We start from the raw sequence: 16,255 nt of genomic DNA on the forward strand, positions 1-16,255 counted from the left end.
CCTCGAGGGACCGACGATCGCCAAGACTGCACGACTTCTTTACAACAAGCCCACTGTGTGCTCCACTGGTGAGTGCTTTGGGGACCGAGAAGCCCCAACCCTGAGCAGCTCCAGCACCGAAGATCAGCCCTCCAGCATCTCCACGATCTGCGTGGGGCCCTTCTGCTTTTGCGTGCTCACCGCGCTGTGTGGCTAGTAGCCGGCTGGCTTGTGGCCTTCTTCACGACGCCCGACGACATCACTGCTGCTGGTCTGGTTGTTCCAGACTGGCCCTTGCTTCCTTGTTCAAGAGAGGCACCCCGGACCCTCCTGGTCCACTCCAGACGCCATTTTAAGTCCACCGCGTGGGCTTGAATTTGCCAAGGCTTTGTTGCCCAATCCTGGGTCCAGCGATGCCGACAGCTTCATCCATCGTGGGACAGATCGCTCCTCCATCCTGGTCGCCGACAACGCCTCCTGGTCCGTGAGATCTGCGATCACAGCGTCACCCACTCACCTTGTCGAGGTGGCTACCATCCGGTGCCCTCCTGGTGCCCACTGACTACTGGCTAGTAGTCTCGAACTTGGTCCCCTCTGCTTTCAGGTGTCATCTTCCATCGATCCAGGCTTGGATCCACCGAACTTTCTTCACTGGTCGCCTGCCAGCAACTTCTTTCTTCCAGGCTCCTGGTCCGTCTACGAGGATTCCCGACGTCTTTTGAGACATATGCAGCTGCAGCCCCTGGGCTAGGTAACTTCGGCATTTCGGTGCCCCAGCATAGCCTCACTATCCAAGGGTCAGAATCCACTTTCGTTTTCCTCCTACCAGGTCGGGTTCGCCCGAGGACACTAACTTTGTCATTACTAGCTACCATAGACTTTGTCCCGCATCACGCGTGAGAGTGCACACTCTGCACCCGAGTCCCCTGGGTCTCCTAGAAGTAATCTAACGATTCTATAGTCAAGTCCTAGCGATTCCAAAGGCTATTAGTACTGTACTTACCTGCTAGTAATTTCGCATTCCACTTTCAGAGTATATGGTTTTCCGTGCCCCTCGGGCATTTGTATATACTGTGCTAACTTAAGTATTTTCATAAGAGTTTGTTTTGTGCTTAGTACCCTGTCCTCATAAAGAGTACAGGGCTGTTGTGATTCTTAATAAATATCTTGTTTATTTTCATAACACTTGTGTGGTGTCCTTTCACTTGGTGTTCAAGGGGTATATGTGTGGTAAACAGCTGGCTTAACACGCCCTCTCGAGTCTTTAGCCTTAGACTGCTCGTATCCACGCTACTAGGATAGCTGGTCTATAAGGTTGACTTACAACCAATCATCAATGTAAATGTAAATGTAAATGTGCTTCAATTTATATAGCGCGCTTTAACCCAGGGGCCTCAAGGCGCTTGCTTAGGGAACCCGTCCTGGTATTCCCCTGTGAGATACCCCGGCCTGGTATCCACAAGGTGAAAGCCAGGCATCCCGCCGCGAGGGGCCGTAGTGGAGATTAAGCAAGCTATTGCCCAGAGTCGCAGAGTGTGACCCCGTGAGTTGAGTAGGCACCAGAGTGAGAATTGTCGACTCCGTGGAATTTTTGAGCCCGAGACCCGCCGAGGCGGGGAATCGAACCCTGGTCCACAGCCGATCTCAGCTTCTGGGTCTGCCGCCTCTAACCACTGAGCCACGCTTCTCCATAAGGGTTGCTGGACTGATACATAGTGTTCACTAGAATAGTGAGCACTGCATATCAGGCCACCTTCTCACATTGGTGAGCAGCGGTTGGGATTTGAGCTTGCTGTTGTTTTACCACACGTATCCTAAGAATATCTTATTGAAAGATCACATAAGTACTGTTAGTACATATAACTAAGCTTAGAATACTCTGAGTTCTACTGAACCAGCTGTTGCAGCTCCTCAAGGCTTAGCACACCTTGGCTGCAACTCTAGCAAGGGATCAGTAGGCAAACACATAGTGTAGGTAGGTGCATCACTTACACCACACTAGAATCAGCATGTCAGACAAAGGAGGAAACTCTGAGTCTCCCCTTGTGTCAGTGGACCCTCCACAGGTCACTTCCAAATATGCTGCTCTTAGCTTCCAGGAGATGAGACAAGTGTGTACCCTCAGGAAGCTAAAACAGGGGTCTAACCCCACAATCTCCTTTCTGATTGGTCTCTTAGAGACTTATGATGCCAGGAAAGCTGAGAAACTTCTTAGCTCTCCTAATCCAGATTAGAGTTTGCCCTCCTTACAGGGACCCTTTGATAGCCATGACCATCCCCTCCAGGAGGCAGATGTTGCTGAGGATGAGGATGAGGATCAGTTGTCAGGGGATGAGGCAGATAAGGGACAGGTAGAAGTCAGTAGACTAACCAGGTCCAACTTAAGCAGACATGAGCTTGGTACTGGGGGACCCCTGGGCCCACTCTCAGGTCAGCTTAACATTGGGAATGGACGAGTTAGGTCTCTATCAAGAGGCTCTAACAGATCCCTTCAAACCAATGGCTCTCTCAACTCTTCTCACAGAGGGATGTCTTCCCCTAAGAGGAGAGTGTATGAAGCTGAAGAAAGGGCAGTCAAACTGAGGATTGAAAGGGAAGAACTTGCCCTGGCCAAAGAGAGACTTGCCCTTGCTAGAGAGCAAGAATTATGTGGGCTACAGCCCACTGGTGGCAGCAATAAACCTAGCAATAGGGAAAGGAGTTTTGATACAAAGCACCTGAGTAAGATAGTGCCCCCCTTTAAACAAGGGGATGACATCCACAAATGGATTACTGCTTTGGAGAGGGCCTGCACTGTGCAGGGTGTTCCCCAAAGTCAGTGGGCAGCTATCTTGTGGCTCTCCTTTGATGGTAAAGGTAGAGATAAGCTCCTCACTACAAGAGTGGAGGATGCTAACAATTACCAAATCTTGAAAAATACACTGGTTGATGGGTTTGGTTTAACCACAGAACAATACAGGATGCTGTTCAGAGACACCCAGAAAACTCAGTCTCAAGATTGGACTGACTTTGTTGATTGTGCCACTAAGGCTTTTGAAGGCTGGCTACTGGGTAGTAAGGTTACTGATTTTAAAGGATTGTACAATCTAATTATGAGGGAGCAAATCTTAAATAATTGTCAGAACCAGTTATTACACCAGCACCTGGTAGACTCTGATCTGACCTCTCCACAGGAATTGGGTAAGAGGGCAGACAAATGGGTCAGAACCAGGGTCAGGCCTAAAAACCAGGGTGGTGACCAGAAAAAGGAATCAACCAAGCCTCAAGAGAAGGGGGGGGGGGATAAATCCACAGAGAAGACTTCCCAAGGGCCCCAAAACTCCAACAAGGGTGGTGGGTCCCAGAACACTCCTTCAGAACAGAAGAAACCTTATTGCCATACCTGTAAACAGGTGGGCCATTACAAAAGTGATGCCAGTTGCCCTAAAAATGGCAATAAGGGAAATATGCCCCCAGGTAATACTCCTAAACCTCCTGTTACCACTAGTGGTAGTCCCCCAGGTGGTGGGAGTGCCCCCAAGAATGTGGTGGGCATTACTTTGGGCAATCAGGAGGACTATGGCCTAGCCAGGTTCCCTGACCACACTCTTGTCTGTGAGACTGGCATGGGGTTTGCCAACTTCACTACTGGACCCCACATTTTGGGAAAGTATAGACAAGAGGTCATAGTGAATGGTCAGAAAGTTGAGGCATTCAGAGACACAGGGGCCAGCATCACCATGGTGATTGACCATCTGGTCCCCTCTGCTCAACTGACCCCTGGTTTTACTTATCAGGTGACAGACATTCATGGAGTGAAGAGAAGGCATCCCATGGCAGTAGTCAAGCTCAGCTGGGGTAATGTCACAGGGCCCATGAGCGTGGCAGTGACAGATAACCTACCTGTAGATTGCTTACTGGGGAATGACCTGGAACTCTCAGCATGGGCTGAGGTGGAGCAAGAAACTCACTCCAGAATGATAGGCCTATCCAGACAGGTCAGTGGGGCAGTAATAGCTACAGCCCCAGTCCAAGCACCATTCCTCCCTGAAAAGGTTGGAAGGGCAGTGGTAGCCACTGCCCAGGCTCAGACAGACTTTCCAGAACAGGATAGGAGGGCTGTGACAGTCACAGCCCAAACACAAACTGAGTGCCCTCCTGAAAAGGTTGGCAAGGTTGAAATGGTCTCAGCCTCTACTCAAACAGATAGTGAGGTTGTGAAGCCTGAAACAATGGATCACTCCACTCAAACAGAGAGCATTGAGGAGGAAGAAGAGTCTTTCCCCTCCCAGACACTAGGTGAGAGCCAGCCTCCTCAGGGAACTGACTCTACCCCTGTTGAAGGAACTGCCCCAGAGGTAGTCAGGCCTAGCCTGGCAGAGCCCCTGATGGCAGTGGACCCTTCCCAGGTGGGACCCAGTCTGGAGCAGGTAACCTGCACCTCTCTACCCTGCCTCAGTCAGCCCAGGGCTGAAGAGGTCAGGGAGGCCAGTGGTGGACCCCAAAGGGCCCCCTGTCCAAAAGAACCCCTTAATCAGCAGATTAGGATCACTGAAGCTGGTAAACCTAGCCAAGTGAAAATAAAACAGACTCCTGAGGGATCCCCCTTAAAAGTAGTTAGGGACCTCCCACAGCTGGACACTGTTGGGCACAGCCAAACCTGGGGCCTAAAAACCCCAAACCTGACCTGTCCCTCCAGTAATCCAAACAGAGGGACTCAGCCTCCAGCTTTAGGTAGCCAGAGGCTGACCCTGAGAGCTCAGTGCATCTCAGCTAAAGAAAGAAAGGCACACATGATGAATGGTGATTGGAGGAAGTTGAGCCCAAAGGTAGAGGAGCCTCACTTCAGTACTCCATCCCAGCATCAGCCTTTTACTTTCCCAAGGCACACCAGAGACAGAGATTCCCTATGGTGGAGACCCTCAGATACCCTTAGGGTGAGGGGTTGCCTAGTGGACCATGACACAGGGGGAAACCAAGCCAGAGCTGGTCCTTCCTTATATGGCCACTTAGGTAATAGAGGCTTACCTGGACAAGGATAGCCTTATCTCCTTTCGTTTGGGGGGGGTTGTGTAGGAAGGTACCTCCTGACTATGGTTGCCCCCAACTTTTTGCCCTGTGTTTTAGCTGGTTTTTGACATAGTCGACCTGGGGTCCTGCCAATCAGGACCCCAGGCCTACTGCTCTCTCTGTAAAATGGATTCCATGTACCCTAGGTGCATTTCCAATTGGTACTGGGCCACCCTATCAGACCCTGTAACTCAGGGCATGGGTGTACCCAGGCCTACCAGGGGCTGAAGCATGTATTATACCACCCCTGGCTGGCCTCCTAAATTTGACACAACTGGCTGCATGACAGCTGGGGCAAAGTTGTGTAATCACCCTTTGCTGTAGATATAGTATACCTATATCTAACCCTAAAATGGACACACAGATTCCTATCAGTCACTCCTATGGCAGGCCTTAACAATCCTGAAGGCAGAGTGCTTGGAATCGTGTGAGATGGTGCTCTGGCATGAGCTGAGCCTGTCTGCAGCTTGCGGAACCAAGTCCTAATAGCTGTTCCATGATATCGCATACCATATACTCTTAAGTGCATTATAATCCTCGCGGTTAAATGCTATCTTTGGTATTGCTTTATCAAAACATGTCGAGTAAGGTGTCATACGAATTGGAATACTAACCCCTCGCCAATTCTGGCGACGGGGTTAGCATTCCACCCTTCTAGAGGGACACGACATGTATGTAACTGTGAACCCCGGTTAAAGTTAAACGAAGCCTTAGCTCCACAAAATGGATGCTGCCACCACAGACACGAGTCTGACCCCCTGCAGCTGGGAGTCCTTCCAGCGAGGGGAGCCTGGACAAAGGGTTTCCTGCCAGGGGCGGTGCTAGCACCGTCCCAGACATGGTTTTGTGTATCCTGGGTAGGCAGGGCTTTTCAGGAAGGTGACTGCTGAGTGGCACCCCGGTGCTCACTACGCATAGGCCAGTCTGAACCAGTTCCAGGGGCACACCAGCCCCTGGCCTGGGGAAGTCCGGCATGGGAGAGGGGTGTAACCACCCCCCTTCCTAGTCCCACCCATAGGCAGGACCTAGTCACCGGGTCAGCCCCCTTTTTTAGTATAAAGATGGGAGCGGGCCCCCTGTTCAAATTAGATCATCTTTGGAATCAAGACACGACTTTCTGCGAAAGGACTTCAAGATTTCCTTCTTCAAGATTCTCCCTTGTGGCTAAGGAGTAGTCACCCTGCATCCGCAGGCACCATCCTAAGAACACTGCGGTCTGCTGCAAGTCCTTCTTCACGAATCCGACGACCCAGCTCGACGAGACCCGGCTTCCCTGGCACCTCTGACCTCTACTCACCTCTACAGCAAAGCTGAGAACCGTGAGTGCGACGAGACCTCGAGGGACCGACGATCGCCAAGACTGCACGACTTCTTTACAACAAGCCCACCGTGTGCTCCACTGGTGAGTGCTTTGGGGACCGAGAAGCCCCAACCCTGAGCAGCTCCAGCACCGAAGATCAGCCCTCCAGCATCTCCACGATCTGCGTGGGGCCCTTCTGCTTTTGCGTGCTCACCGCGCTGTGTGGCTACTAGCCGGCTGGCTTGTGGCCTTCTTCACGACGCCCGACGACATCACTGCTGCTGGTCTGGTTGTTCGACTGGCCCTTGCTTCCTTCTTCAAGAGAGGCACCCCGGACCCTCCTGGTCCACTCCAGACGCCATTTTAAGTCCACCGCGTGGGCTGAAATTTGCCAAGGCTTTGTTGCCCAATCCTGGGTCCAGCGACGCCGACAGCTTCATCCATCGTGGGACAGATCGCTCCTCCATCCTGGTCGCCGACAACGCCTCCTGGTCCGTGAGATCTGCGATCACAGCGTCACCCACTCACCTTGTCGAGGTGGCTACCATCCGGTGCCCTCCTGGTGCCCACTGACTACTGGCTAGTAGTCTCGAACTTGGTCCCCTCTGCTTTCAGGTGTCATCTTCCATCGATCCAGGCTTGGATCCACCGAACTTTCTTCACTGGTCGCCTGCCAGCAACTTCTTTCTTCCCGGCTCCTGGTCCGTCTACGAGGATTCCCGACGTCTTTTGAGACATATGCAGCTGCAGCCCCTGGGCTAGGTAACTTCGGCATTTCGGTGCCCCAGCATAGCCTCACTATCCAAGGGTCAGAATCTACTTTCGTTTTCCTCCTACCAGGTCGGGTTCGCCCGAGGACACTAACTTTGTCATTACTAGCTACCATAGACTTTGTCCCGCATCACGCGTGAGAGTGCACACTCTGCACCCGAGTCCCCTGGGTCTCCTAGAAGTAATCTAACGATTCTATAGTCAAGTCCTAGCGATTCCAAAGGCTATTAGTACTGTACTTACCTGCTAGTAATTTCGCATTCCACTTTCAGAGTATATGGTTTTCCGTGCCCCTCGGGCATTTGTATATACTGTGCTAACTTAAGTATTTTCATAAGAGTTTGTTTTGTGCTTAGTACCCTGTCCTCATAAAGAGTACAGGGCTGTTGTGATTCTTAATAAATATCTTGTTTATTTTCATAACACTTGTGTGGTGTCCTTTCACTTGGTGTTCAAGGGGTATATGTGTGGTAAACAGCTGGCTTAACACGCCCTCTCGAGTCTTTAGCCTTAGACTGCTCGTATCCACGCTACTAGGATAGCTGGTCTATAAGGTTGACTTACAACAAATCATCAATAAGGGTTGCTGGACTGATACATAGTGTTCACTAGAATAGTGAGCACTGCATATCAGGCCACCTTCTCACAACTGGTTCACCCTGATCAGTGTGGGTTCAACTCTCACAGGGCAGCTTATTACAATACACGCCAGTTGTGTCACATTATGGGAGTGGTTGAGGAGACCGTGGAACTCCCGGTGGCCGTCACCCTGGACTCTGAGAGGGCATTTGACACGCTAGAGTGGTCGTACTTGCTGCTAGTGTTGGTGACCCAAGGGATGGGACTGGAGTTTCTAAGATGGGTTAAGCTGCTCTGTGCGGCACTGCAGGTCAGGGTGAAAATGGGACTTTAGATATCCAGTCAGTGTGGGTTCGGCAAAGGTACACGCCTGAGCTGCTCCCTATTGCCCATGATTGTGCATTGGCTATGGAGACCCTGGCTGCATTGCTAGGAGTAAAAGGCCCCGTTTGGGGCGTGGCGGTGGAACTGGGCTGGCACATGGTCTTCTTGTATGCAGATGATGTATTGGTCTACTTAAGAGTCCACGGGAGGGTACCGCCAGTCCTATTTCATACCTTAGACCTTTTTGGTGAAATGATGGGCCTCTGGGTACACAGGGGCAGGGAGACAATGACACAGGGGCAGGGAGACAAGGACACGGGGGCAGGGAGACAAGGACACGGGGCAGGGAGACAAGAACACGGGGGCAGGGAGACAAGGACACGGGGGCAGGGAGACAAGGACACGGGGGCAGGGAGACAAGGACACGGGGGCAGGGAGACAAGAACACGGGGGCAGGGAGACAAGGACACGGGGGCAGGGAGACAAGGACACGGGGGCAGGGAGACAAGGACACGGGGGCAGGGAGACAAGGACACGGGGCAGGGAGACAAGGACACGGGGGCAGGGAGACAAGGACACGGGGGCAGGGAGACAAGGACACGGGGGCAGGGAGACAAGGACACGGGGGCAGGGAGACAAGGACACGGGGGCAGGGAGACAAGGACACGGGGGCAGGGAGACAAGGACACGGGGGCAGGGAGACAAGGACACGGGGGCAGGGAGACAAGGACACGGGGGCAGGGAGACAAGGACACGGGGGCAGGGAGACAAGGACACGGGGGCAGGGAGACAAGGACACGGGGGCAGGGAGACAAGGACACGGGGGCAGGGAGACAAGGACACGGGGCAGGGAGACAAGGACACAGGGGCAGGGAGACAAGGACACGGGGGCAGGGAGACAAGGACACGGGGGCAGGGAGACAAGGACACGGGGGCAGGGAGAAAAGGATACGGGGGCAGGGAGAAAAGGATACGGGGGCAGGGAGACAAGGACACGGGGCAGGAAAACACTAGCACGGGGATAGGGAGACAAGGCACGGGGGCAGGGAGACAAGGGCACGGGGCAGGGAGACAAGGGCACGGGGCAGGGAGACAAGGGCACGGGGCAGGGAGACAAGGGCACGGGGCAGGGAGACAAGGGCACGGGGCAGGGAGACAAGGGCACGGGGCAGGGAGACAAGGACACAGGGGCAGGGAGACAAGGACACAGGGGCAGGGAGACAAGGACACAGGGGCAGGGAGATAAGGACACGGGGGCAGGGAGACAAGGACACGGGGCAGGGAGACAAGGACACGGGGCAGGGAGACAAGGACACGGGGCAGGGAGACAAGGACACGGGGCAGGGAGACAAGGACACGGGGCAGGGAGACAAGGACGCTGGGACAGGGAGATAAGGACACGTGGGGAGGGATACCCATGAGCTTCCAGTAGGCTCCAGCTCTGTCAATGTGCCACTACAAAGGACACTAGTTTACTACTTCTTGGGGTGTCAAGAAGAGCAGACTTCATCCCACAGACCTCCATAATCCCAAATAACATAACATGTAGAAAAGACAAAAGGCGCCCAGCTGCCTTTTTAGGTCTCGCCCTGGAATTCGCATCCGAAGGATGCGTCCAGGGCGGAGACTTATAGTCGGCTGACACGGGGGAATGAGGGACACAAAACTGTGACGAGCGTGGATTGAGCTGCGTGCACGCGCGTCAACATTCACGCATGCGCACATCACAGCCACACGCATACACAGCACTCACGCATGCGCACATACACACGCATACACAGGCACACCCCCGTCACCTACACGCATACACAGAGACCCCTCCACACACACCAGCCCCTCTCCTCTCGGCTCCACACACACGCACACGCATTTACACTTACACAGACACGCAGGCACCCAGACAGGCAACCCCCCCCCCCCGTCACACACACGCATACACACAGACTCCAGGACACATACACATACACACACACATGCACGCTCACACACATACACAGTCCGCCGCCGCGCGCGCGCACACAGATGCCCCCCGCCCCCTCCCAACAAGGCGACGCCCCACTCACCGGCATCCTCAGTGCAGCGGCTCCCACCGGCAGCAAGACTCTTCTTCCCTTCTTCGGCACCGGGGCGCAGGGTAGGCTCCTGCCTGCTCCGGTGCGCCAAACAATCGCGGCTCTTCCGTGGGAGGCGGGGTAGGCTCCCGCCCTCCTACTTCCGGTTGTCCCGCCCGGCCTGCCTGACTTCCTGTTCGCAGGCCGGCGGAAAACGAAAGCGGGAGTCCGCCGTAATTGCTTACCTTAGGGCAAAGGAGCGTGTGCGCGGCGGTTTCCTTTGCCGCGCGCGTTGATTGGTGAATGCGCAGTGAGTATTTTTTATAAAACTGTAAAATACTTGAATCAAATGCGCATCACGACGTCTGCGCATGTCCGTGACTTGGTATGATACAAGGAGGCAGGAGAGGAGAGTGTGCGAGCGGCCGGTTTCCTTTGCCGTGCATGTTGTTTTGCCAAGCGTGTTGTTCGTTGAGGGTGGAATGCGCAGTGAGTTTTTTATGAGAAAATTATTAGGTACAATTGCACGGACTTGATTCCTGGAGTACACCCTGTCCACGCACAGAGGACTCCTGAGCCGTGGATGGATCTGGTTTCCCAGGCGACCGATGGCCGGGTTGTGTGCCTGGCCCTCTCCATCAAGTCTTCGTCTGATCTGTTTTGATAAGGACGGGTCGGGTGGGTTCGTTGTTATGGGTGATTGATTTTTTTTTTTGTAAGTACATTCCTCCAAGATACAGTGAAACGTTTAGTACTTTGGTATTGCGGGTACATTTTGTCTCTTACCTCGTAGCTTCTAATCTACGGCCTTGTGCTGTTGCAGGAACATATCATTTTGCCATTTTGTTCAGACATTGACCAAGCTTAGCTCCTCTGACATAAACCAGTGCACGCAGAAGAGGTACCCGTTTTATGCCACAAAAGGAACAGTAATGATGAGTGCAGAGTGAGTGCAGAGTGACAGTGAGTGCAGAGTGCATGCAGTGAGTGCAGAGTGACAGTGAGTGCAGAGTGCATGCAGAGTGACAGTGAGTGCAGAGTGACAGTGAGTGCAGAGTGACAGTGAGTGCAGAGTGACAGTGAGTGCAGAGTGACAGTGAGTGCAGAGTGAGTGCAGAGTGACAGTGAGTGCAGAGTGCATGCAGTGAGTGCAGAGTGACAGTGAGTGCAGAGTGCATGCAGAGTGACAGTGAGTGCAGAGTGACAGTGAGTGCGGAGTGACAGTGAGTGCAGAGTGCGTGCAGAGTGACAGTGAGTGCAGAGTGAGTGCAGAGTGACAGTGAGTGCAGAGTGACAGTGAGTGCGGAGTGACAGTGAGTGCAAAGTGACAGTGAGTGCAGAGTGACAGTGAGTGCAGAGTGACAGTGAGTGCAGAGTCACAGTGAGTGCGGAGTGACAGTGAGTGCAGAGTGACAGTGAGTGCAGAGTGACAGTGAGTGCAGAGTGAGTGCAGAGTGACAGTGAGTGCAGAGTGAGTGCAGAGTGACAGTGAGTGCAGAGTGACAGTGAGTGCAGAGTGACAGTGAGTGCAGAGTGCGTGCAGAGTGACAGTGAGTGCAGAGTGACAGTGAGTGCAGAGTGACAGTGAGTGCAGAGTGACAGTGAGTGCAGAGTGAGTGCAGAGTGACAGTGAGTGCAGAGTGACAGTGAGTGCAGAGTGACAGTGAGTGCAGAGTGACAGTGAGTGCAGAGTGACAGTGAGTGCAGAGTGACAGTGAGTGCAGAGTGACAGTGAGTGCAGAGTGACAGTGAGTGCAGAGTGACAGTGAGTGCAGAGTGCGTGCAGAGTGACAGTGCGTGCAGAGTGCGTGCAGAGTGCGTGCAGAGTGACAGTGCGTGCAGAGTGACAGTGCGTGCAGAGTGACAGTGAGTGCAGAGTGCATGCAGAGTGACAGTGAGTGCAGAGTGACAGTGAGTGCGGAGTGACAGTGAGTGCAGAGTGCGTGCAGAGTGACAGTGAGTGCAGAGTGAGTGCAGAGTGACAGTGAGTGCAGAGTGACAGTGAGTGCGGAGTGACAGTGAGTGCAAAGTGACAGTGAGTGCAGAGTGACAGTGAGTGCAGAGTGACAGTGAGTGCAGAGTGACAGTGAGTGCAGAGTGACAGTGAGTGCGGAGTGACAGTGAGTGCAGAGTGACAGTGAGTGCAGAGTGACAGTGAGTGCAGAGTGAGTGCAGAGTGACAGTGAGTGCAGAGTGAGTGCAGAGTGACAGTGAGTGCAGAGTGACAGTGAGTGCAGAGTGACAGTGAGTGCAGAGTGCGTGCAGAGTGACAGTGAGTGCAGAGTGACAGTGAGTGCAGAGTGACAGTGAGTGCAGAGTGACAGTGAGTGCAGAGTGAGTGCAGAGTGACAGTGAGTGCAGAGTGACAGTGAGTGCAGAGTGAGTGCAGAGTGACAGTGAGTGCAGAGTGACAGTGAGTGCAGAGTGACAGTGAGTGCAGAGTGACAGTGAGTGCAGAGTGACAGTGAGTGCAGAGTGCGTGCAGAGTGACAGTGCGTGCAGAGTGCGTGCAGAGTGCGTGCAGAGTGACAGTGCGTGCAGAGTGACAGTGCGTGCAGAGTGACAGTGAGTGCAGAGTGACAGTGAGTACAGTCACTCAGCACCACCACATTATCAGTCAGAACCACCACAGCATCACTCAGAACCACCACAGCACCACTCAGCACCACCACAGCATCACTCAGCATCACTCAGCACCACCACAGCACCACCATAGCACCACTCAGCACCACCACTGCATCACTCAGCATCACCACAGCCCCATTCAGCACCACCACAGCATCACTCAGCACCACCACAGCACAAATATGTTCTCTCAATGTTTCAAGCTTTATTACAAATGTCACAAAAAGATGTTAATATTTCACTTCTGTTCTTGGATTTTGTTACAATAAAATACACTGAACATAATCTTCACAAAAGTTATTTACAAAAGTTTAAGCTATTGCCATTATAAATTACAATCACTTTTATTAAGTATTAAAAAAAATTAAAAGCCATTGTTATTTGTAATATCAATACATCTAAGTCACGTAAATACAAATGTTGCATTACAAATGCTATAGGTGTCACATTTGCGAAAGTTATAACTATTGGCATTGTAAATGACAAAGCTATTAATTTAGCTATTTTCAAAACCAACACATAAATGAACGTTTGGTGAATTTCCATTAAAATATTTGACTTTTTTACTAAGATATTATTATACTGTTTTATGCAAACAAAATTTAGATACTGCATAAATAACTTTAATAAAACATATTTTATATGAAGCTTTTTATGTAAAAAAAATATATAGCATAAAGCAAAAAACAATTGCCATTTACAATGCTAATAGCTCAAACTTAAATAATGCGAGACCTATTGCATTGCAAATGCTTGTTTTTTGGTTGGCGCTATACGAACACCGCATACATACATAGTCCAACACACACTTCAAACATTTACACCCCGGTTACTCAATCCCCAACAGACGTCGGGCAGGAGGCTGTGATGAGGTAAATTTGAAGACAATCATTAATTAAAGAGAGTGGGGTCATGCGAAGTGTAAAACTTGGGTTCTCAAAGGGTCATGTCAATGTTAGTAGCAGAAGGAAAAAGTTACTTTCCTATCATTTGTTCCTAGATTTTCACCCCAGAAATTGCACATTGCCTGATTGGAATCATAACTGTCAGGTCACTGCACACATAGAATGCAACAGCTTTTCAAAACATTTAGGACTGATCAACATTCCTAAGAAAACAAAGCAGACATTTTACATGTTATTACAGAATTATTAGGGGCTGTGAAAGGAGTGACACTTAAAAAAAAAAACAGAGCACAGGCTTGTTTTGAATATTGTGTAAAATTCAGACGAGTGCTTTGAGGAGATCTACCGAGCCCGGTTCTCATGAATGAAGAGCTTTACTACATCAAAGCGGCACTCACCTTCCGGTAAGACTGTGATCTGGTTCCGGCGGATGTTCAGGTCTCGAAGAGATTCCAGTACCCCCATTTGTGCCGGCAGAACCTGCAGCTCGTTGCAGCTCACATCCTATGGGGACATTAAGAACCTGCTTAGCTTGGGACTTTCAGGATCCAGAGCACAGCATGGCCTTGCAACTCAAATGCCACCTTGTTGCAGGCAGGAATGTTATTTACTCTCAGCAGTAGATCATCGAACTCCTTGATGTTAGACTGAGAGCCTCCTTTCGAATTTGCGGTGCAGGTACTCCGTAGCAAACGTGAAGGGTATCCCACTCACCTTATTACAAATGCCACTGGATAGAATGCACTTGTAACAGGTAGGATGGGACGTCCAGCTTATTTATGATGGATATCCCGCCCACCTTATCACAAGTGCCACTGGACAGGATGCATTTGTAATAGGGCGGATGGGACGTCCATCACATTTATAACGGATATCCCGCCCACCTTATCACAAGTCCCACTGGACAGGATGCATTTGTAATAGGGGAGATGGGACGTCCATCACATTTATAACGGATATCCCGCCCACCTTATCACAAGTCCCACTGGACAGGATGAACTTGTAATAGGGCAGATGGGACGTCCATCACATTTATAACGCATATCCCGCTCACTGTATCACAAGTGCCACTGGAAATAATGCACTTGTAACAGGTCGGATGGGACGTCTATCACATTTTTGATGGATTAACCCGTCCGCCAAACTCAGAGTCAGACATCAAACCTTTATATATGTCTCAACATCACACGGGGGGATCAGTTAAAAATACTTAACATAAAACGTGGAGAACCCAAAACAGCGTAATCAAGAAGGGGATGGAATGGGGCTGCACCATTGTGAAAACATGAAAATGCAGACAATTGATATGACATTTTTGAACTTATGTCAGGACCATGCACCTCCAGGCATACATTATAGGTTTATAGGTTACCTTTCTGGGCCATGCTCAATACCAAGTTCCTCCCCAGCCCATTTTTACATCCCAAACCTGACTGGCTGAAGACTTGTTGCTGAGACCAAGGCGCAAACCTCACCCAGTGTCCAATGAGGCTATTCTGGTCCATAGCTCGGGCCTTATCCCGGCGTCCACTGAAGCTACTGTAGTCACTGGCCAAGCCTTATCCCGGCGTCCACTGAAGCTACTGTAGTCACTGGCCAAGCCTTATCCCGGCGTCCACTGAAGCTACTGTAGTCACTGGCCCAAGTCTTATCCCGACATCCACTGAAGCTACTGTAGTCACTGGCCCAAGTCTTATCCCGACATCTACTGAAGCTACTGTAGTCACTGGCCAAGCCTTATCCCGGCGTCCACTGAAGCTACTGTAGTCACTGGCCCAAGTCTTATCCCGACATCTACTGAAGCTACTGTAGTCACTGACCAAGTATTATCCCGGCGTCCACTGAAGCTACTGTAGTCACTGGCCAAGTCTTATCCCGGCGTCCACTGAAGCTACTGTAGTCACTGGCCCAAGTCCTATCCCGGCGGCCACTGAAGCTACTGCAGTCACTGGCCCAAGTCTCATCCCGGCGTCCACTGAAGCTACTGCAGTCACTGGCCCAAGTCCTATCCCGGCGGCCACTGAAGCTACTGCAGTCACTGGCCCAAGTCTTATCCCGGCGTCCACTGAAGCTACTGCAGTCACTGGCCCAAGTCCTATCCTGGCGTCCACTGAAGCTACTGCAGTCACTGGCCCAAGTCTTATCCCGGCGTCCACTGAAGCTACTGCAGTCACTGGCCCAAGTCCTATCCCGGCGTCCACTGAAGCTACTGTAGTCACTAGCCCAAGACTTATCCCGGCGTCCACTGAAGCTACTGTAGTCACTAGCCCAAGACTTATCCCGGCGTCCACTGAAGCTACTGTAGTCACTGGCCCAAGTCTTATCCCGGCATCCACTGATGCTACTGTAGTCACTGGCCCAAGTCCTATCCCGGCGGCCACTGAAGCTACTGTAGTCACTGGCCAAGTCTTATCCCGGCATCCACTGAAGCTACTGTAGTCACTGCTCCAAGTCTTATCTCGACATCTACTGAAGCTACTGTAGTCACTGGCCAAGCCTTATCCCGGCATCCACTGAAGCTACTGTAGTCACTGGCCCAAGCCTTATCCCGGCGTCCACTGAAGCTACTGTAGTCACTGGTCCAAGTCTTATCCTGGCGTCCACTGAAGCTACTGTAGTCACTAGCCCAAGCCTTATCCCGGCGTCCACTGAAGCTATATAGTCACTGGCCC

General features: G+C 51.7%; 1 protein-coding gene across 2 annotated transcripts in view; it reads right to left on the reverse strand.

The window, feature by feature from the left end:
* The window catches only part of LRCH4 (leucine rich repeats and calponin homology domain containing 4), a 474,501-nt gene that overhangs the window by 147,479 nt on the left and 310,767 nt on the right, over window positions 1–16,255 (reverse strand). For both annotated transcript variants that reach the window (XM_086946200.1, XM_086946199.1), the window contains exon 4: window positions 13,982–14,087. In XM_086946200.1, the coding sequence (XP_086802326.1) occupies window positions 13,982–14,087 (106 nt within the window). The remainder of the gene's footprint in view (window positions 1–13,981; window positions 14,088–16,255) is intronic.

This window comes from Lissotriton vulgaris, chromosome 12 (assembly GCF_964263255.1).
Source record: "Lissotriton vulgaris chromosome 12, aLisVul1.2, whole genome shotgun sequence".
Classification (NCBI taxonomy): domain Eukaryota; kingdom Metazoa; phylum Chordata; class Amphibia; order Caudata; family Salamandridae; genus Lissotriton; species Lissotriton vulgaris.